General features: G+C 42.2%; 1 protein-coding gene across 1 annotated transcript in view; it reads left to right on the top strand.

Annotated features, from left to right (window-relative positions):
• usp43a (ubiquitin specific peptidase 43a) overlaps positions 1–24,193 on the top strand; it is a 114,134-nt gene that overhangs the window by 57,636 nt on the left and 32,305 nt on the right. Inside the window, exons 5-8 of the mRNA XM_048199555.1 lie at positions 6,897–7,032; positions 9,834–9,978; positions 22,490–22,652; positions 22,929–23,037. Coding sequence (XP_048055512.1) covers positions 6,897–7,032; positions 9,834–9,978; positions 22,490–22,652; positions 22,929–23,037 — 553 coding nt within the window. The remainder of the gene's footprint in view (positions 1–6,896; positions 7,033–9,833; positions 9,979–22,489; positions 22,653–22,928; positions 23,038–24,193) is intronic.

Here is a 24,193-nt window from a genome sequence, read left to right as displayed (position 1 = left end):
AGAGAGAGGCATTTAAAAGTCTGTCTAAGTCTCCAGAGCCATAATGTCCGCAACTGCAGCTGCAGTGATAAATGCTGCTGCACTGAGACCATCAGCTGCTGTGCGACTGGATTGTGTGTGTGTGTGTGTGTGTGTGTGGCCATTGACCAGCTCTCAACTCTAATGTGCACTGCACCTACAAGGTGTGTGTGTGTGTGCGCGTGTGGCAGTGTTAGAGACATCAACCTAGTGTGAATCAACCTTCACCCTACACTCCACAGACTGTAGCCCTACATGCAGCAAATTGATTCACTCTCTCACACTCTAAGGAATAAGCCACAAGAGTATGTGTTACACTGGTTTTCCTGCTTGGTGTGATGGTGTTTAATATCTGTGACAACCTTTGTAGTCCCATTTAGCCACTTATTAGCAAACCGTCTTCAAACCGTTTCAAGACAAGTAAAAGCTGTAAAAAAAAAAAAAAAAATGCTGTTTTAATGCATTGCATTAATTGTGCTCTAAGCGATGTCACACGTTCCCTTTCAGTCGGTCACGTTCGACGTACGTCAGTAGTGACCGACGAATTGGGATATCGCTAGAGAGCCCTATCAGCTTCGAGTGAACTAAAACAAGCCAATGGAATTGGCGTGCGATATTTGCATAATGCGCACCGCCTCCGACAGGTGTATATAAATAGGAAGCAGATGCAATCGCACTCTGTCTTTCGCTTCGGAGCCAACAGTTGGTGTCCAGCTTCAGACTTCACAAGAGTGAAACTAAACAGCCTTGGAGATTCAGCGTCTGTTTGTGTTGGCGTTAAGGCACAACAGCGAGGTCGCGAGCTTCCCGGGGAGCCTGAGCTTAAGCTCTCAACTGCTGTTTTAACAGCAACTGAATTCCCATATAAAACGCAGTTGTCTGTTGCGATTTGGGCCGGTTCCTCCCGGTGTGTTCGGGGAGTGGTGTACCCGAACACATCGCGTCACTCCCTGTGTGCTTCAGCACGAGAGAGCTGACTCTTCCCCTTCTAAAAGAGCTTCACAGACAGACACTGCATCTTTTTCAAGACGTCATTCTGTCTGTGCGTTTCTGGAGGCGGTCGTTTCCTATCCTCACTGACGGCCACAATCACTTTCTCTCATGTCTGCTTAGCGTGCTGAGACTGTGTTTGTGGGTGGCTCATATTCTCTTATGAGAATATGCCCACGTCGGCTCGTTGTTTGTCTCGCCTTTCTCGTAAGGGCTTGAGCGTTCAGCGCGCCGTGTGCCGTCGAGCTGCCGGCTGACAGCGCGCGTTGCCATGGAAACCCTGCGCGTCGTCTGCCGCTCTAGATGCACGGTCGAGACTCGAGCGCCTTTAATGAGGTGGAGTCCCCTCACTTATTCCCCGATCTAGTTTATTTTTCTGAATAAGAAAAATACTACTTTGGTTAATAAGCCTGGGTGACCAGAGGATCACAGTGGGGCTATACCCGCCGAGCCATTCTCCGTGGGCCCCCCGCTCCTCTAGTGCATCGCAAACATGTTGTGACTATGTCCGTGGGTGGTTCATGTTTAATAAAACATGGCCACGTCGGCGCCCAGTGCGCCGTGTGTCGTCCAGTTGGACGGCCACGTTCACTGTCCAACATGGCTGGTAGCTTCTGCTTGGATTGCTGGTCCTTCTCATGAGGGACCTAGCGTCTTAGTCGGAGCTCCAGCAGAGGATCAGATGTCGACTGCTACATTGGAGAGAGTATTGTTGGGCTCTGAAAATGAAGATGATGCTGAGCGTCACACAGTCGTGATGTGCTCATGCTGAATCAGATTCAGACTTGACAACCATGCTTTCCCGGGCCCCTGGGGGCGTTGTGTGATGCGCACTCGCCTTGCCCCGCCCCCTGTGCCCGGACGTGCATGGAAAAACTTGGCAGTTTTGTAGCCTCTTTGGTGTTAAATATGGAACGCCAAGGGGGCCATAATCTGCATTACAAGTTTTTTTTTTTCTCTCTCACTACCCTTTAGGGTGGGGTCGCAGTGCTACGGGCACACCACCTCTGCCCTGCATGGGTCTTGGCCCCCGGCAAGTCCGTGGTAGGCCAAAGCACTCATTGCATGTGGGTAGTTCTGAGTCAGGGTTGAGCTACGCATGATACAGGTCATAGCGCAGGCCTCTGGCCAGACAATGTCCACCATGGTGGTCCGGAAACACCCCTGGCTGGTCTTGCTGGGATGTGTCATCGTCAAGTACACTTTCTCGATGTGCTCATCTCACAAGCTGGCCTAAAACCCAGCCCGCTCTCCCCGCAGCCAACCCAGTTGGTTAGCAGGAGGCGGTCCTGGGGATATGGTGACCTGCAGCTGAAGTAAACAGTTCTTTCCCCGGAGGAGGGCCGGGTGGAGATTTCTGGTCTGTTCCGCCGCTGGCTCTCCGGAGTCCAGCGGTACCCACGAATAGAACTGTTATCTGATCCTCCAGGTCCCAAGAGGGTGTGGCTGGTAGTGTGCAAGGCCCCCCCTTGCCACTCTCAGCCCTCTCTCACTTCACCAGCAGGTTCCAGTGTGGTGGTTCAGGCCGCACCCCATGTGCCGTCTCCCATTCACACTGCTACCTCGCAGAGTCTGACCACACTCCGGGCCGCTCCCATGCCGTCCGAGTCGGGTCCCCGTACTCTGCTTGCGGCTGTCAGCGTGCGAGGCCCTGCCTTGTCACGCGCAGCCCCCCCTCACATCGCCAGCAGGTGGCAGTGTGATGGCGCAGGCCGCGCCCCGTGCGCCGTCTCCCATACGCACTGCTGCCTCGCAGAGTCTGACCACACTCCGGGCCGCTCCCATGCCGTCCGAGTCGGTCCCACTCTGCCTTGCTGCCCCACCCCCGGTGCGTCTGTGGTGCCTTTGGTCCCGCTGGCTCGGAGTCTGGAGGCGTGGATCACGCTTCCCAGCCCGTCCCGCTGGCTCATTCGCACTATCAGACTCGGCTATGCGATTCAGTTCGCCCGGCGTCCCCCAGTTTTCAGGGGTGTCCACTTCACTCAAGTGTCGTTGGACAGTGCACCTGTTCTCCGGGCGGAGATTGCTGTCCTACTGGCGAAGGATGCAATCGAGCCGGTCCCTCCAGCCGATATGAAGTCGGGGTTCTACAGCCCCTACTTCATTGTACCGAAAAAGGGCGGTGGGCTACGGCCAATCCTGGATCTGCGCGTCCTGAACCGGTATCTTCACAGGATGCCGTTCAAGATGCTCACGCAGAAGCGCATTTTCGAATGCGTCCGTCCCCGGGATTGGTTTGCAGCAATCGACCTGAAGGAAGCGTACTTTCATGTCTCGATTCTGCCTCGACACAGACCCTTCCTGCGGTTTGCGTTCGAGGGTCGGGCATATCAGTACAAAGTCCTACCCTTCGGGCTGGCCCTGTCCCCCCGCGTCTTTACGAAGGTTGCGGAGGCGGCCATTGTTCCCCTCAAGGAACAGGGCGTTCGTATTCTCAACTATCTCGACGACTGGCTGATCCTGGCCAGCTCGCGAGAGCAGTTGTGCGAACACAGGGACATGGTTTTAGCTCACCTCAGCCGGTTGGGTCTTCGGGTCAACTGGGACAAGAGCAAACTCGCCCCCGGGCAGAGGATCTCTTATCTCGGTCTCGAGCTAGACTCGGTCGCACGGACTGCGCGTCTCACCGAGGCGCGCGTCCAGTCGGTGTTGAACTGCCTGAGCTCGCTCAAGCGCAGGACAGCGGCTCCACTGAAAGATTTTCAGAGGCTCCTGGGGCATATGGCATCTGCAGCCGCGGTCACGCCGCTCGGATTGCTCCATATGAGACCGCTTCAACACTGGCTCCGCGGCCGGGTCCCGAGATGGGCGTGGCAGCGCGGCACGCTCCGTGTCCCTGTGACACCGAGCTGCCGTCGCACCCTTGTCCGGTGGTCGGACCCTTCGTTCCTGCGGGCCGGAGTACCCCTGGAACAAGTGTCCAGGCATGCTGTGGTCTCCACAGATGCCTCTGCCACGGGATGGGGGGCCACGTACAACGGGCATGCAGTGTCGGGTCTTTGGACGGGGCCTCAGCTGCATTGGCATATCAATTGCCTCGAGTTGCTAGCAGTACGTCTTGCTCTGGCCCGCTTCAAGGAGTTGCTGTCAGACAAGCACGTACTGGTCCGTTCGGACAGCACTGCGGCCGTTGCGTACATCAACCATCAAGGTGGTCTACGCTCCCGTCGCATGTCGCAACTCGCCCGCCATCTCTTGTTGTGGAGTCAGAAGCATCTGAGGTCCCTTCGGGCCACTCATGTCCCAGGTGTGCTCAACCGTGCGGCCGACGAGCTGTCACGGCAGCCTCCACTTGAGTGGCGGCTCCACCCCCAGGCGGTTCAGCTGATTTGGCAGCATTTCGGCGAGGCCCAGGTAGACCTGTTTGCCTCCCCAGAAACTGCCCACTGCCAGTGGTTCTATTCCCTGTCCGGCGGCACGCTCGGCACGGATGCCCTGGCACACAGCTGGCCCCAGGGTCTACGCAAATATGCGTTTCCCCCAGTGAGCCTTCTCGCACAACTCCTGTGCAAGGTCAGGGAGGACGGGGAGCAGGTCTTGTTAGTGGCTCCGTACTGGCCCACTCGGACCTGGTTCTCGGACCTCATCCTCCTCGCGACAGCCCCTCCCTGGCCGATTCCTCTGAGGAAGGACCTCCTGACTCAGAGACGGGGCACCCTGTGGCACCCGCGTCCCGATCTGTGGAACCTCCACGTGTGGTCCCTGGACGGGATGCGGAGGTTCTGAGTGATCTCCCGCAAGCGGTCGTAGACACCATCACTTCCGCTAGAGCTCCTTCCACTAGGAGTCTCTACGCGCTGAAGTGGAACCTGTTCGTCGAATGGTGCGCCTCTCGCCGAGAGGACCCCCGATCATGCTCGGTCAGATCTGTGCTTTCCTTCCTGCAAGAAGGGTTGGAGCGAAGGCTGTCTCCCTCCACCCTGAAGGTGTATGTTGCCGCTATCGCTGCACATCACCACGCAGTTGAGGGTAAGTCCCTGGGGAAACACGATCTGATCGTCAGGTTCCTGAGGGGGGCGAGGAGACTGAATCCTCCTCGCCCTTCCTCCGTACCCTCTTGGGATCTGACCCTGGTTCTCTCAGCTCTCCGGGGTCATCCCTTTGAGCCCTTGCGATCAGTCGACCTGAAAGTAATGTCTCTAAAAACTGTCCTTCTGGTCGCATTGGCTTCCCTGAAGAGGGTGGGGGACCTGCATGCGTTTTCGGTCGACGAAGCGTGCCTAGAATTCGGGCCCGGTGATTCTCCCTCGGGTTGAGAGCCCACTCCACCAGAGGGGTGGCCTCTTCCTGGGCGCTGGCTCATGGCGCCTCGCTGACAGATATCTGTAGAGCTGCGGGCTGGGCGACACCTAACACGTTCGCTAGGTTTTATAGCCTACGTGTAGAGCCGGTATCTTCACGTGTACTCGCATCCACTAGTCGGTAGACGTGTTGTACCCGCTCTAAGTGTCGGCTTGCAATGCCATTCCCGCCCCTTAGCCGGATACGTGCATACTTTTTACTCCAGTCGTGTTCCCCGCTTGGCGAACCCTGTCGAGTTCCTCCGCCTCCCCCTTCGGCTCGGACATTGCGGAGTGTCTGATGCCAGGCCTACATCCGTCGCTGACGCTGTCTGTTGGCTGGGGCCCATATGTCGTGACTCCTCTACGTGAGCGGTCCCATATGTGTATTCATCCACGGTTTAAAACTCCCTACGGGCCGAGTCCGTGTCTTTCCCTTAGCAGAGCCAGCTCTGCTGTCACCTGTCAGATGAGTCTCCCCCTACCCAGGTGGAGCCATCCCAGGGACTCCATATGCATACTGCCCCCCGGGCCAGTCCATATGTGTATTCTCCACGTAAACTCCTCCCCCATTGGGTAGGTAGTGGCCTCCGCAGCGTCCCCTACGGGTTCGCTTCCCCAGTGTAGTCTAGTTTACTTAGTGGGTATGTCGGAACAGCAGTAGACTCTCTCGGCGTAAGCTCGCCCCCTTCACCTTCCCAATTGGTGCGTCGGGTGGCTAGAGCTTGCACTGGGCACTGGAAGGGGTTTCGTAACTGTGGCGCTTTATTTGGGATCCCAATTCGTCGGTCACTACTGACGTACGTCGAACGTGACCGACTGAAAGGGAACGTCTCGGTTACGTATGTAACCCTCGTTCCCTGAAGGAGGGAACGGAGACGTACGTCCCGTCGCCACAGTTTCTGTACCCTCGCTGTTGTGAGGACACCAGTTGTCTCCTCAGCGAAAAACAGAGTGCGATTGCATCTGCTTCCTATTTATATACACCTGTCGGAGGCGGTGCGCATTATGCAAATATCACACGCCAATTCCATTGGCTTGTTTTAGTTCACTCGAAGCTGATAGGGCTCTCTAGCGATATCCCAATTCGTCGGTCACTACTGACGTACGTCTCCGTTCCCTCCTTCAGGGAACGAGGGTTACATACGTAACCGAGACGTTTTTAGGCCAAAACATTTTTTGTCACATACAGCAAACATTTCCTCACTATCCGCTAGCTGCCTGTCCCCTGAACACACTGTAAAAAAAAGCGGTCTCTGTAGTCGCCACAAGCTCCAAAAACGGCAATAAAAACAAACTGGTGCAGCCTGGACCACGAATCATAATAAACATGCTCCAGCCAATAACCGACAAGAATGATTTTAAATGCGCGTTCATGACTGTTTCAGGAAGCACGGAGGGGAGGGGGAGGAGGAGGAGGAGGGAGGGTCTAGCTAGCCTCTGTTTTGTTTGACAACACTTCGAACGTCAACAGGAAGTTACTCCACCCAGGATCGCTTAGAGCACCTTTAATGTTGCAAAAATGTATGAGTCTGCTATGGTAAAAACACCTAAGAACCCATGGTGAGTTAGCTAGTGTGCTAAATATGTATGTTATTGTGTGTTTAGGGCCCTGAATGTGACTCTGGTGTTCAACAATGAAGGTCAGCGCTTTCTGAGAGTAGGGTTGGCTGTGCCTCTCTTTGGGTCTGTCTCAACACTCAGGGCCATGGTAGCAGAGGAGGGCAAGATCTCTCCGGACCAGGTGAGACCTGCTGTCTGCCGTATTTGCTGGTGTTTTGTCTCTTTTATCTTTTCCTATTCCTGAACCACACTGTGTGCAATATACACTCTCACCCCATTAGTTCAGAATAAAATATTATATTGTACTGCACGCACACACCTTACATAGTTTTGCCAAAGATGAATTACTCTTGCAGGGCCGGCCCAGGCTCTGTTGGTGCCCTAGGTGAGATTTTAGATTTCTGGCCCTGTACTCTTGCATACATCTTCCAGGCTCACGAAGAGTAGCTAATAGCGAACAAGCACATGTATCTCTGTTCATACTCTATTAAACTGCCTCCAACATTCCACATGTCATGTCTTTTTAGTAATGATGATTACTGTGATGTTACACAAACCTCACTGATTCTCGCACATCACGCATGCACATTTGAGCTTCCGTTTACCATGTTTGATGGTCATGTGGGTTTGGAATTACAAGAGGGTGAATAAAAGTGAAAGAAAGAATTTTCATTTTTTGGGTAAACTAACCATTTAATGTTATTCGTTTAATAATACCAACATATTGTAATAATTAACTTTATTATTGCAATATAAAAATATTAGTTTGCTCTGGAGAATGAGCAGTCTGCAAATTCCATCTTTTGCCCAGAAATGGCAGACTTTAGACAATCCAGATTATTTATTTCCTTGTCCAAGAGGAGTATTGGCAATATTAGCACAAGTGTTTGCTTGCGTTTGTTCAGTATGATTTCAGTTTTGCTTGTCAATGAGAATGTCAGAACATGACTCGAATGATCAATACCAGGGCTTGACATTAACACCCGGTAAATGGTGGATTTTAGCAGTGGGGTGTAACGCAGTCACTCCTAGTAGCCACTTTGGCAGGTTGAATTTTGTATGTAATACATACATTTTTCAATTGTTTACTTTTAAAAAGGCATCTGAAATAATAAACCAAGTGTAATGTAGTGTTGTCAAAAATATTGATTTTTCGATACATATCGATACAGAAACGCTGAAACGCTTCCAATAGTAATTATTCATAGGACAGATATGATACCAGCTGCACTTTCTCACTCTCTCATCTCTCCAACAGCGAGTTGACACACAAACCTGCCTCCCCTCACTCACTGGTTTCATTTGCTCCAGATGAATATTGTCGGTGTTACAGGGCTTGAATATTGCGTATAATTTTACTCATTCCCGCAGATTTTGTGCTCACACCCAAAGTGCACGCGAATAAAGCCACCTCTTAGTACTAAATTGAGTTCTTTTTCACGGTTTAATGTGCTTAAACAGTCAAATACTCAGAAAATAATGTCAAAATGCCAGTTTTGGGGAGTGTTCACATAAACACAGTCAGTTATGTTTTAAGTCAACGCAAACAGTTGAGAAAGAAAACGCATGTGTTACAGTAAATGGATCCGCGCATCAGGTCTTGAAGTGATAGACATAGATAGACATGATAGACATAAACTCGCAATCCTGACTTTTTTTTTCTCAGAATTGTGTGATATAAACTCCCAATTGTGAGAAAAGTCTGAATTACGAGATATAAACTCACAGTTGTGGGCAAAAAAAGTCAGAATTGCGAGTTTATATCCCACAATAACTCACAATTACAAGGGAAAAAAGTCAGAATTGTGAGATGAAAAAGTCGCAATTATCTTTTAAATTGTTTTATTCTAGCTGAAACAAGCTTCCATATAATTCATTTTAAATAGCCATATTAAAATACAGAAAACCACAATTATACAGATAACATACAAGTGAATTTTAAGAAAATCCATCCATCAGTCAAACTTATCTGCCTAACTAGTGCATTCAAATTATGCACATTTTGTAAGGTAGCAGATGTGTTACCTGAGGATGGATGTGAGGACATTATGCATCTGGTATTGGAGTAAATGGCCAGATGCTATTACTGCAGGGTAAAAAAACTTGTTACTTCCTTTTCTTTTTTAAGGTCTCTCTTATCAGCTCTTAGTGTTACTTACATTGCATGTTGTTTCTGTGTTGTGTTACCAACTAACCAACTACTAAGAAATTTAGAAATTCAGTTCAATTTTTTTCAACTTTTTGCTATAATTTCTTAACTGATCATTTGAGATGAAACATTTTGCATGTAGTGTATTTAGATTTCATCTAGACCTCCATTTCTAATCTCATATACAGTAGTGTGTTTCAGATCAACACTGAATATATGATATATATATGATGGGTTCAGGCAACAGATTTTTATTTGTCCTGTTCCACAGAGCTTAGATTAGGTATTATGTGGCATTTTGTAAAAACGAGCCTTGTATTAGCAGGCCATCTCACACTGATTTACTACTGATTTACACTCTTGTGGTGGGAGGCGATATTGAGATGAGTGTGTATAAGTAAGTGCATGGCTTGTTAAGAATAGCATACTACCATACTAATATTACTATTACTGCATTATATACTCCCTATGGCAACATGTGCAGTATACAGCAGAATTGTGTAATACACTGTATCACACAATGTAAGGCCGCAGAACAAAACAGTGGTGTGAAATATTGGTGAGTGAGTGAGTGAGTGAGTGACTGACTGAGTGACTGAGTGACTGACCAAAAACAAGCAATAGAAACTGACCTATCCCTGAGCCTTTGTCTTGCTGAGCAGTTGAGCTGAAATCCCCTTATCTGTTGGTTTGTGATATGACATCAGCTTCTGGAAAACAGCTGGAGAAGAACCTGAAATCATCTTTGTTTACTAAAACTCAAGTTTCTTGTTCATCAGAATAATCTGTGCGTGCAAGGCCATTTGAAATGAACATTTCTCTTTCTCTCGTAGGTGATTTTGACAGAGATTAACTCAAATGGGTTCCAGCGCTCTTTCTCTGATGAAGATGATATGACGAGTATCTCAGAGAGTGATGTCATCTACGCCTTCCAGGCTCCACCCCTGTTCACCAGAGGAGGCTCCATGCGATTCTCAGGTAACCACAGTGAAACATAAGGAAATCAGGGCAGTGCTTCAGCTAATTGTATATTGACAGTTAATGGTGCTGTAAATGATTTGAGATGTTTGCTAACTTTCGTCTAGTCTCTCAAGGTCAGAATTTTCACTTTTTGTCTTTTTCTTTTCGTTTCTTTTTTTTTTTTGCAATATGCCAGTGAATGGTTATTGAATAGTTTGAGACTAAATAAATACAAAGTTCTGTCATGAAACTCTAGATGGTGCAGGCTAATAGGTCCTTTAACTCAACCTGCTCGTAATCTCATCATTCTCTGATTGGTTCATGTTGTATCAGTAGCCAATGAGCTTCTGTGGTCAACCTTCAAATACTTGGCTAGCATTTGCCTAGCAGTGCAGTACACTTTCAGAAAACCTCCACCTTCCCCAGCTCTACCAGTATAGATCTGTTACGGGTAATTAATGTACACTATATTGTACAGCAGCAGCATGTCTTACTTGCTCACAGCAATGTGTCGTGTATGTATGGGCAGTAGCAAGTCCCATCATTGCTTCTGCAGTAGCAGCAATAAAATAAATACAAAATAATAAATAAAATAAATTATAGCTGTATTCATTATAAACAATAACTATTTTAAATGCCAAGTCTAAATTAATTTATTAAAATAAATTAGTCTCCTCCTCCTCCTCACCTTACTTGCTTGTATTTATGTGCATACTTTGTTTTATGTGCTTGACATTAATTGCCCTTTGTAAGCCATGACATGTCCCATGTATATTCTAACTTTAATTTTGGAAAATACAGTATTTCTGATAAAAAAAGGTGAGAACCACTCCCTTGACAGGTTCTTTATTATTATTATTATTATTATTATTATTATTATTATTTTGCGGTTTACAGTGCCTAGGGCTGTCACAGACAGATTTGATTTCTCTGGACACCTGTTTCAGTAATATCTGTCAGGTAGTAGGGACATTTTATGTGTGGTATTACACAAAAATATTAGCTTACAGCACTTTTAAGAAAAATGTAGGCATAAAAAGCAATGTGCTGGAAAATGTAGCATTACAGAGATATATTTACACAGGAATATCTCATGTACACAGTGACTTCTCAGTCCACTGATGCATTTATGTGATAGAAATGCAGCATGACTTTTTCCTTATAAATAAGCTTATAAATAAGCATTTTTATCTCCCAGCTATGTTATAGCTCTGTTTATCTTAAGTTCACTGAAAGGTCAAGGAAACTTTCTCCTTCGAAATTAAAAAGCTCTGTTTAATTACAGATTAAACCCTGTTTATAAGTCTGTATAGCATGTTTTTGTAAAATGGCTGTCAATAATATGAATAATGCAGTGCTAATTGACAACCTGTTAATGTTTTTGAAAGAAGTCTCTTATGTTTGCCGAGGCTGCATTTACTTAATCAAAAATGCAGCAAAAACAGTAATATTGCGAAATATTATTACAAATTAAAACAGCTGTTTTCTATGCTATGTGAAAATTTCCTGTGATCAAAGCTGAATTTTCAGCATCATTACTCCAGTCTTCAGTGTCACATGATCCTTCAGAAATCATTCTAATATGCTGATTTGCTTGTGGAAACTATGATACTTTTTTTTCTGGATTCTTTGATGAATAGAAAGTTCAATGAACAGCATTTATTTGCATTTACTGTCACTTTGATAAATTTAATGCATCCTTAATGAATTTCCACAAAATATGAAGCAGTACAACTGTTTTCAACATTTATAATAATGATAAATGTTTCTTGAGCAGCAAATCATCATATTAGAATGATTTCTGAAGGATCATGTGACACTGAAGACTGGAGTAATGATGCTGAAAAATCAGCTTTGATCACAGGAATAAATTACAGTTTACAATATATTCACATAGAAAACAGCTATTTTAAATTGTAATTCTATTTCACAATATTACTGATTTACTGATTACTGCATTTTTTTGATTAAATAAATCCAGCCTTGGTGAGCAGAGAGACATAGGCCTATTTCAATTGTATAATTACAATTGTAATGTTTCCAAACCTTTGATAGGTACTGTATTTTCTACCTTTTTCTGTGATCTTTTTTTTTTTTTACATTGTATAAAATCCATGAGGACTTAATGCACAAGTGTTTGAAGTACATATACCAATCATAAAATTTTCATAAAAAATATGGGGAAAATATTAGATATTGGTTATTGTTCAGCAGTGTATTTGATTTCTTATTAAAAGCAAATTGATTTCAAATTAAAAGCAAGAGATAAAATAAAAAATAAATAAAATCTATCAATTAGACAAAGGTCAGACAAAAACTGGTAGGCCTATTACACTCAACATTTCTGTCCCCCTCACTTCTGAAATGATGGCTACGCCCCTGAGTTTAAAGTGTAAAGCAAATCAGGCTTTTATACTGTAGATCTAAGATGTTGCCTTTCTTCTCTCTGATTTGGCATTTTCTGCTGTAATGAAATTATTATTATTATTATTATTATTTTTCTTGGGCAATTTCCAATTAGATGAGGCTGTGCTGGGTGTCTGCCAAGGCTTTCTTATTGAGAAATGAACTTGCTTGTGCTTGTGTTACATTTACAAATTGATATTCCATCTGATGAAAAATAACACTGGGATTACTGCAAAGAAAGACAAATGGATTGGGAATTGGAGTGTCTGTCCTTGTTCTTGTCTGTATGCAGCTTTTGTTTTTCCAAATAAACTTTTATTGTGGTATAACCTTCTACAACATATAGGATAATGAAGGGATCCATCTGCAAGTTCAATTGAAGTAAATTCTTTTAAAATGTTTTTGTATAACACTTTGTACAACAGTAATTGCCTGAAAAGAGTTTAAGGGGTATTAGAGCTAGACCTTCAATGACCAAGCCAATGGTTACAAGAAAAAGACCCGTAAAATAGAGTTTAGTAAGTAACCTTGGGCAGAACCAAAGATCAAAGAATAAATCTTTGTCTACTTGGCCTGACTGGAGGCCATTTTAAAATAAGCAGTAATGTGTGTTGATGTATTAAGGCATGTAGACAGTATTTTCACCTGACCAATTTTCTTTCGAGAACATTTTGTTGGTCCAGGTGCAAAAGTGTATTATCATTAAAACTTGATCACTTGTACTTATTTCACTTCTGAATATTTTAAGACTATGGATTATCTCTTTTTCCTATTGCCATGTGCTAATGTGCTTTTCACTTGGTTCTGAAACATAGTATCTTACAGATACATAGTAATTATAGCTCATCTATATCAGAAAACAAGTGCAGCCCAGCTTTGTCATGGGCCTCATTTCTTTTACAATGTGCAGTATGTTAAGAGTGTTCATCAAGCTATGAGAAACTTTAAATTACGTTATAAATAACTTTTTGCTGACTTTGCTTGAAGGCATGTTTTATACACATACAGCTACTACTGCAGCGAAAGCAAAAGTTTGTCATGACTCTCTGCCTCATTACAGGTGACAGTTACCGATCGGCACGTGGGCCGCTGTCTTCTGTCACTCTGCAAATATGTCTCAGCTTTTTGTTCACTTATAAAGCCCTTTCTTAAAATTGGTGTATTTTGAACTCAACTTTTTTATTAAAGGTGCCCTAGAACTTCTTTTTAAAAGATGTAATATAAGTCTAAGGTGTCCCCTGAATGTGTCTGTGAAGTTTCAGCTCAAAATACCCCATAGATTTTTTTTAATTAATTTTTTTAACTGCCTATTTTGGGGGATCATTAACTATGCACCGATATATAGGTTGCGGCCCCTTTAAATCTTGTGCTCCCCCGCCCCGGAGCTCGCGCTTGCCTTAAACAGCAAACACAAAGTTCACACAGCTAATATAACCCTCAAAATGGATCTTTACAAGATGTTCGTCATGCATGCTGCATGCATGGATCGGATCATGTGAGTATAGTATTTATTTAGATGTATTACATTTGATTCTGACTGAGTTTGAGGCTATGCTGTGTGGCTAAAGCTAACATTACACACTGTTTGAGAGATTTATAAAGAATGAAGTTGTGTTTATGCATTATACAGACGGCAAGTGTTTAAAAATGAAAATAGCGACGGCTCTCTTGTCTCCGTGAATACAGTAATAAACGATGGTAACTTTAACCACATTTAACAGTACATTAGCAACATGCTAACGAAACATTTAGAAAGACAATTCACAAATATCACTAAAAATATCATGTTATCATGGATCATATCAGTTATTATTGCTCCATCTGCCATTTTTCCCCATTGTTCTTGCTTGCTTACCAAGTCTGATGATTCTGCTGTGCACATCCAGACGTTCTGCCCTTGTGTAATGCCTCGATCATGGGCTGGCATATGCAAATATTGGGGGCATACACCCCGACTGTTACTTAACAGTCGGTGTTATGTTGAGATTTGCCTGTTCTTCTGAGGTCTTTTAAACAAATGAGATTTATATAAGAAGGAGGAAACAATGGAGTTTGAAACTCAATGTATGTCTTTTCCATGTACTGAACTCTTGTTATTCAACTATGCCAATATAAATTCAATATTTAATTCTAGGGCACCTTTAAGAATACAAAGTAGTATACAAATTAGGATAGTAGTCATTTAGCATATCGTTGCTGTCAGGATTTTATTTAAAAAATTGTTTCATAAATCATTACTATAGGTCACCCTTTATGTCTGTGGATTTTGCAAATATCTAGCCAATGAGAATTATTAATAAGAGCTTGTGACTAAAGCCCAGAACACACCAAGCTGACGCAGACAAACTAGTGGCGATGAAAGCAGACTGCAGGGTTGGCTCACATCGGCAGAGCCTGGGTCCAAAGTTGCCCTGACACACCAACTCCCGACAGCTAAGTAGCACGTACGTTCTGCGCCTGCATAAGAATAAATACCTTTCCGTACCAGCAGGTGGCAGTAGCTGAACAGCCAATCAGAATGACCAGAATGACCAAAAAAAGCAGACGAGGAACAACTTCAGCCAACGGCGCAGAACACACTGAGAAAACTTAGTCGGCTTGGTGTGTTCCGGGCTTAAACCTTGTAACTCCATTAGATCCTCAAACTGTCAATCAAACCTCATTGGCCCTATTTTAATCTAAGCGCATGGTCTAAAGCACATGGCGCAAGTGCACTTATGGCATGTCTGAATCCACTTCTGCTAGTTTAATGACGGGAAAAATGGTCGGCGCATGGTCTAAATGAGTTGTCCCTATTCTCTTAATGAGTACTGGGTGTGTTTTGGGCGTAACGTGTAATAAACCAATCAGAGTCTCATCTCCCATTCCCTTTAAAAGCCAGTTGCGCTCATGCCATAACGTTATCGATATTTACATTGCTGTAATGACTGAGGCAAATCAGACACAATTATTGGTTAGTTAACCAATAGTTTTAAGCTCACTCTGGAGTCTGTCCCCATCCCCCGGGAAGTTTTCAGTTACAAGTTTATTGCGCTGAGGAATGTGGTTGCCGCATGGAGAACAGAGTAGAGACACAGAAAATCTGCATCTTCCCTGCATTTTCCTCACAGAACACAGACTCTATGGTATTAATGTATAGACAGACTGTGCTATAAATGAATCCTTCTCAGGAAATGGTATCCATTATTACTGATGTTGTATTGTACTCATTGTATTTACATGTTTGATGATTGTTAAATGTTATGACCTGCACGGTAACTTCAATCATGCCATGTTTAGTGTCTATACGTTCGTAGAGGGAAGATTTAAATGCTTGTGTATGCGGTATGTCCATACCTGTGCAACACATCAGTATTACAAGAATCTTTAATAGATCTGATTCAAGAACTCAGCTTGTTAATCTTTCTGGGTTGTAAAAGCTCTGACAGGAGGGGTGTTGCCACCCGGAATTACAACATCTTCATTGGTCCGGTCAACAACTGAGAGGTGTGACTTTGACCAGAGGTTAAAACCCAGTGAACAGTGACACTCCTCTCTCTTCTTCCTTGCTTCTGGACCGAACAAATCTCCTTGCGGCCGGCCTCTCTAGGCCCGGCCACAAGGCTGGTAGGCCCCTGGCCTACAACACCCAGCCATGTGCTCATCACCCAACAGACTGGCAACAACTTCAGACGATAACGTCAAGAGTTATCCTCAACCTGCAGATCCGACGCTCCTCAGCCTAAAGGCATCTTGCAAGTATCGTACATTTTAATGCTAAACAGCGATTTAGTATTGATTTGTAAAGACTTACCTTTGCTATTGCTAAAAGAAACTGATGAGTCCTTTCCAGATTGCCTTTGACATTTCATGTAGCTCTAGTAACAGCATCTCTTCCGGTTCAACTCTATCATTACTCATTCTGACTTGCGTGTGCGTGTGTGTGTGTGTGACCCTTTATGTATGTTATGTTATGTGTTTGTTAGTTTAGTTATGTGTTTGTGAGTTAGTTAATAAAGATTGTGCACAATACACGTTTGGTTCTGACGCCGTCTGCTAATGAATTGCCTCTTAAGTGATAGATCCGGACTACGTGCTCTGAGTAGTACAGTACAATAAGAAATATTATTTTTCCATAACTTGGAAATTGACATTTCTTAGAATTAATAAACAATCAACACTGAGCGTTCACTGGACGAACAGGTTAACTGATTGTAATGTTAATTTTAATGTAGCTACGTCCAGTTAATCTGATTAACGGATTTGCATATTCATAATTAATCATAATTAATAATCATAATGAGTTATGAATAATTATTAATATTTCCCCTTTGAGTTAATTTTCGCTACATTGCGGTATTTGCAAGCAGAAAAACTGAACGCTTCTCTCGCACACGAGCAGACCATCTACGGGACAAGCCAGATTCCACCAAAGCATTTAATATCTTAATGCACACAATAATAATCTTTTACATTGTAATCCTTTTATTTTTAATATTTGCCATGTTTGTGTCTCGCTGCGTGTCACTGTGTATGTAATAAGCAGAGTGTACGCACGTTGTGCACCTGCCTATAGGCACATATTACTAACATGTTCTTTAAATAACAAAACAAATATTGCGTCATTGACTTTAGACTAGGTTTCAGTTGGTCAATGGCACAGTCTATTTCAGGTGCCTCAAACAGCAACGCACCAACAATGTGCCTGCCCTGAACACACCCCGTTTTCAAACCAGCACGCCCATGGGAGTACAAATGGGCGCAAATGCATATGCTATTTAAACAACGTGGCTCAGGATGTGAAAATGATAATTGCATTGGGCTAAAACTAGCAAAAAACATTTGCGTTGTGCCTGGCGCCGCATTGCACTGGTTGGATGATAGGGCCCTATAACTGCACCTCGCCTCTATCGTGAAGGAATTGCTGCACAAAGTTTGGACCATCCCTGCTTATTTGCAATGCAAGGGTATATAAAGAACTGGTCATTTGAATAAACACAGCACACATAGGTACAGTAAACCCACATAGCTACCCTGTAAGTTGACAAAAACATAATGCAATGCATTTACTGCATCGGCCGTTCTAATTAACAAAACACTTATGTATGAAATTCTCCTAAATTCGCTGGTCAAAAACCTAATAACTCCATTTGAGCTCGATTTTGCTGAAATGTTAATAATATAATGACACATGCAAGTGTCTGACAAGCCAATCTATTAAAACATGTCTTAATATCTTATGCAGTATTGTTTAAGTAAATTGATGTTGTTTTAAGTATAAAGTATTAAGTATAATTTTTTTTTTTTACTGGAAAACAAGCACAAAAATATCAGGAAATAATTTTTTGCAGTGTAGTTACCATTGTTGATTCTAATATTTCTGTTTAATTATTATCTCGTATTAATAATTATTATTATTATCTCTTTCCAGTGTCATGAAGATGTCGACCTCCTGTTTTAATAAAAGAAACTGTAGCAGTTTTCAGTACAATCTGCACTGTAAAAAAATTCTATTAAATTCACAATTAAAAAACGTCAGAAATTCACCCTAAAAATTAAGGTGACATTTTTTTCATGTATTACGGGATGTCATACACACAAAGACAAAACACCATCAGGGTAAAACACATTTCAATAAAATATAATCATATGTGATGCCACACAGGAACAGTTTGTCACTGTAAATTATCCAGTAATTCATAGTTTTACCTGCATTAAATAAATAAATTTGTGTTAAGGTAACTTACTAAGGTGTTTTTTTACTGTAGCATTTTTACATTTTTTTCTGTAAAAATTTACAAATATTTTAACAGTCTATAGTAGCTCACATTTGGTAGCAGGTACAATATCTTTGCCCTCTTTTCCAGTGCTTTTACCAAATTCCCTCCCTTGAGGAGATGTGATCGACAGATCAGGTTAGAAGGCCATCTGTCTGAACTGTTCTTAGATCAGCTTACATCTGGGTCTCTCTGAAGCTTAAGTTGATAGAGGTTTGGTGAGGTCATGTGTAACTGAGCAAATACACACTCCACTTGTGTGCAATGCTCTTACAGATTTGTCTGGTATTGTCTGGACTCTCTAGCCCAGACCAGTGAAGAATTCATTCTGCATGGACTGCTCTTTTACTGCCACTTTAATGAATTACTAATATCTAATGTTGCTATTAGAGTCGTCATTTTTCTTAGAGCTGTTCTGTCATCATGTATTTAGTGTGGTGCAAAGTAATAGTCCAGGTTAAATATAAGTTAATCTTGTAAGTGATTCAAAATTAAAGGGGTCCTATAATGCCCCTTTTTACAATATGTAAAATAAGTCTCTGATGTCCCCAAAGTGTGTATGTGAAGTTTTAGCTTAAAATACCCCACAGATCATTTTTTATAGCATGTTAAATTGTCACTTTTTGAGGGTGAGCAAAAACGCGCCATTTTTGTGTGTCCCTTTAAATACAAATGAGTTATTGGTCCCGGCGGAGCTTCATCAGCTTGTGTTAGCGTTACCTCATGCAGACTCGTACTGAAAATGTCAGAAACTGTTCAGCCTTTTATGTTCAAACCGGAGTCAGACAATGATGGAAAGACTCAAGAAGAAGTGACAACATGTAGAATGCAACAGGACATTTCTGAATGGTTAGTTGTAGAATTTATGTAGATATTGTGGAGTTAACTATCTTCAAGTCATATAGACAGTGCCTAGAGCCAGGGAATAAATGCTGCATGAAGATAGAACAGGTGTAGTTTAGTTTAATTACGATTATGCTGTCATCTTGCTTTTATGACATGCTATTGCATTTGTGTTACGTACTGTATTGCAATAATTGTGAAAAGATGGATGCGACAGCTTGAGCACACTCCCAAATGTGCTCTACTACAACATCTCTTCCTCTTCTCTAAAGCAGCCAAACATGGCCTCACCCCTTTTGTTGCATGTTCCAGAGGGCAGGGTTTATGTAAATTTTAGGGTTTGTGATGTCACCAACCCAGGAAGAAGCCTGTAGTCCCTGCCAGCCGTTTGTTGTAGTCTTTAAAAAGCCATTTTTAAAAAAAGAAAATACTCCTTTTGCTTTAAACTTTGATCATCGTAACTTTGCAGATGTTATTAAGTGAAATCATAATCAACCACCCCTTTAATTAACACTATGGTACAAGCGCTAACTTAAAGGGATAGTTCATCCAAAAATTTCAATTCTGTCATAATTTACGCACCCTCAAGTTGTTCCAAACCTGTATGAATTTCTTTCTTCTGCTGAACACAAAAGATATTTTGAAGAATGTTGGTAACCAAACACTTGATGGGCCCTATTGACTTCAATAGTATTTTTCCCCCATACTATGGAAGTCAGTGGGGTCCATCAACTGTTTGGTTACCCATATTCTTAAAAATACCTTCTTTTGTGTTCAGCAAAAGAAAGAAATTCATACAGAACACATGACTCCTATAGCAAAGTAATGTCAAATCTGTTCTCATCTTCAGAGTATTGCACCATGTAGTGAGACATGGTACTGAGAAAGGTAACAAAGGAAAACTGCTGTGATTAAAGGCAATTACCTTATTAAGAGCAAGTGGTTGATAGATTACTTACAAATTGTAGTATGTTGTTTCAAATTACATGACAAAAAGTAAGAATAATGTAAACTATTACATTACAGATTTTAGGTAATATAATCAGACTACTTTTTGATTACTTTTAGACTGCTTTTGACCTAACCCATTTATCACATAGATTTAAAGGTGCTAAAGAGGATGTTTTGTTTTATACATTTTTGCAATATTACTTGAAACTGTCTTTACTAACTGATAAAAGACTATTTATTAGGTGCACTGAAAGGAATAATATTAATATACATCATCTGTGCACGAGGTAGGGCCTTAAAAACATCAGCCAATCGTTTACGCAATCATCGTGTAAACGATTGGCCCTCTGGCTTGTCAGTCACTGCCATGACGTTCCTTGTGAGAGACGAGCGCGGCTGCGCGCTCCAGTAACTTTCCACACTCCACAGGCGCCACATGCAATGTTTTTGTCAGGAGACAGGAGTAACAACTGCAGATTATGAGTTACATGCAGTGAGTCCGACATAATGAATCCACTAACACAACACAGCGAATGCCGGTGGTAAACACTCGTGTTCCAATACTCGTGCACGAGTTTTGGGAGGCGTTCCCTCGAAATTCTTACGCATGCGCTCATTTCAAAAACTCAGTAACAGTCTTTGGTTTCTCAGTCGACGAAAAGATCCTCTTTAGCACCTTTAATTAGGATAATCATGTACCTTATTGATATAAAAGTGCAAAGACAAAGAAATTATAGGCTATTGCTGTTTTTGTTATCAACAACATGAAGAGCATTAAACATTACATTACTATATACCAGGATTTCCAAAACTGGTATTGAAGGAATTGCTTTGAATTGTTCATAAATGGATAAATCTAATAATTAATTAAATCATAAAAATGTCTAATTAAAACAATTTTAAAATAAAAACAATCAAAATAAAACACAAAAAGATGTGACTCTGTGACTGTTACCCAACATCAGACAACTGCAATCATGCAAATGTTTTGTTTTGGAATCTGGTTACTTAATCCAGATTACATATAATCAGTTACAGCTAACAACTAACAGCTAACAACTAACAACCTACAACTAACCAGCACTGTTAAGAGTGTCTATTGGCTCCTCATTTGGCCTTAAAATAAAACCATGACTGAACTGAAGAATTCTGTCATTATCCAAAAGAACTGCATTGTTTTGGAAAGGCATTCAAGCTGTGGGTTGGTCTTAGTGTGTTTGTGTCTGTGAAAGTGTGAAATGTGTGTGTGTGTGTGTGTGTCAGTGAGGGCCAAGTTTAATTATGGCTCTCACAAGCTCACAGTTCCCCTCTTCAATCTGCTCCAGCTGGCCCTCAAATGAGACTCTGACGAGTAAGGCCTGCTGTGAGTGTGCAATAGAAAGCGAATCAGAGAGTGAGGGAAAAACACTTCCATCCTGTCATGAAAGGAAGATACTGTACATAAGCATTTGCCACATGTTATCTCACTGGATTGCTAAAGAGAGCCAATATTTATCCAGAGATATTTGGTGTCTGTCAAGTATTCATCTATGTAACTGTTCATATTCTAAAATCTAGGAACAGTCTACAAGCATAAGAGTTCTGTCCAACATATTACATAAAATGAAAGGCTAATCGCAAAAATGTGCTATTTAATGTTTATTTTAGTGTTTTGCAAGCTTAAATATATACTGCCATTCAAATGTTTAGGTTAATACATTAATACATTAAATTGATCAAAAGTGACAGGATTTTTGTAACAATATAAAAGTCTTTAAGTGAGAAATTAATATACAGTATGATTTGAGCCCTTTATGTTTTGGACACCCATCACTGATGATGTCACACAAAACACATATTTCATTAATGGGACAGAATATAGAGTTTGTACAATATAAAAACCATTATGTCTATGGATAGTCCCCGTAAACCACATATACAAGTATGTGCATTTATGATGTCCTGCATTGTTGGCTTTTAATCACAATGCAGGATCAAACATCCACTTCTGATTGAAGTGAAAGATCAGAGCATGCCAACAGTCACCAAGGAAACCAAAGAGAAGTTATAAAATTGATGCAGGAATAAAATGATACATACCATGTTTCAAATGCTACTTAGTGTCTACACATCCTGATATACAAGATACAGCATATAGAAAACACAAGTAAGAGCTATATAACGGTCACAACACTCCCTCCACTTTCCATTCAGACCACTTGTAGAAATTAAGCTGCAAAAATGGGTCATTGAGAAGTCATATTGACATACTGTAACTAAAGAGCATATTGACCAGAGTTGAGCTTTACAGTGACAGCTAAGGGGCATTGTTAGGCATGGCACAGAGTGGAGTAAATATGAAAATGTAAACAAGTAAAAATAAAAATGTAAAAATTAAAATGTCATGGAATTGTAGGATAACTGACATTTCTTTTTATCTTTATCAAGTTTTGAAAGCACAACATACAAAGTTCTCGTTTTATCACTGAACACTTCATGATAAATACATATTCTAATAATTTATAATTATACACTCTTATTTAGCAACACCTATAATGTTGAATAACATGCTTGTTTCTTTTTATCTTTTGTAGGATTCCATCACTCCCTCCCTTCCTCCCCACACACTGCAGAGCACGAAGGTCACAGGTTACCACCCTCAGGGACGTTGTCATCAGAATTCTTGAATCAGGGTGGTTCTTCAAAGATCCTCCTGTTACTCTGCAATGTTGCTGGATCTGGCCAACAAGCTACAAGGTGACTAAAGCATTACATAATGTTACAGAAGGAACCCTCAGAAGGCCATGTGTCCACCAAAGCATTTTTAACCAGCTGCGAAAACAAACGATAGAACATAAATATATTTCATAATAAGAGTCCTAAACAGGTATAACATGACACCCTTACTCTTGTAAAGTCAGCCAATCAGATTAGTGCTTGCCGGATTTAGAAAGTCTTAGACGATGCAGGGAAAAATAAATGTATCTCAAAATTGTGTTATCACTCATTTTGACTTTCGTTTTATCTATCCAGGTTTGGACCTCCGCTCCTGATGAGAGTAGAAAGGACTCTTTCTTGGGACCATCTGCAACAGAGTATCTGCAATAAGCTTTACTCGTTTCAAAAAAATACGATCGTAAAGGTGAGTGTGAGCTGATGTTTGCGGCATGTGCTGAGGTTAGAATTAGGGTAATTATGGGATATCAAATTTCTTTATTATGACAGAAGCCTCTTGATAATTATGACACCGCTCTCCCTGCAAGCTTAAATATGCACATGGTGGAAGGATAATCATACAGACCAATTAGTTGAATACAGCAGATGGAGAGATGAGGAGAAAGAGAAATGATCATGTGTACAGGTGAACAGGTTTCTCTGTTGGAGTTACTGACTGAATATGAATAAATGTGTTCATTATTGTTCATCAGTCATTTCCTGTTAGATACATGCTGAAGCACTTTATTATTCCCTTATAAGTTTAAAGGTCCCGTTTTTCGTGGTTTTTTGAAGCTTTGATTGTGTTTATAGTGTGCAATATAACATGTGTTCATGTTTCGCGTGTAAAAAAACACAGTATTTTTCACATAATTTACTTATCGGTATACCGCTGTTTCCACTGTCATAAAAACGGGCTGATGACTTCCTTGTTCTATGAAGTCCCTCCTTCAGAAATACGTAACGAGTTCTGATTGTGCCAGCGGTTCCTGTGTTGTGATTCGACAGCAGTTTAGCGCACCGTGCCCGGAAAAGTCACGCCTCTTACCATGACGTGGAGATGCACGCGCTCAGTGTTATTGTAAACATGTCTTTAATTTTACCAATTTGAGCCGGAATCAGACCCGGTGATTGGACTGCGGGATGAAAATAACAGCGTTTCGACGACATGGCGACAAACACACTCTACAAACGCAACTCTTGTGTATTCCTGTGGGCGGAGGTTAGTCAAAGAACTGTTTTAGTGACGTCATTAAAGAAGGAAGTAGAGGGATGTAGTCCAAACTGGCCGTTCGATGTAGGCGACTTCTGTTAAACAAAATATCTTGCTTGGCATTGAACTTTGAGCTTTAAAATTTTACAGATTTTATTTATACTCTAACAACAACATTACACACTAACTAAAGTTTAAAACATGGGATCACGAAGAACGGGACCTTTAAATATAAAGGAATGTCACCAGAAATGGTCATGTGCCAACTGCCAGTGCTGCCCTCTGAAGGTCACTGTTGTATATGTTTTCCCAAATAAGAGATTCCTGCTTAACACTCAAAAAGTTTGTCAAAGTCAGTGAATCATCTTTA

This window comes from Megalobrama amblycephala, linkage group LG8 (assembly GCF_018812025.1).
Source record: "Megalobrama amblycephala isolate DHTTF-2021 linkage group LG8, ASM1881202v1, whole genome shotgun sequence".
Taxonomy (NCBI): domain Eukaryota; kingdom Metazoa; phylum Chordata; class Actinopteri; order Cypriniformes; family Xenocyprididae; genus Megalobrama; species Megalobrama amblycephala.
Note: the sequence above shows the minus strand (reverse complement) of the source record. Positions and strands in the feature narration are given on the sequence as shown.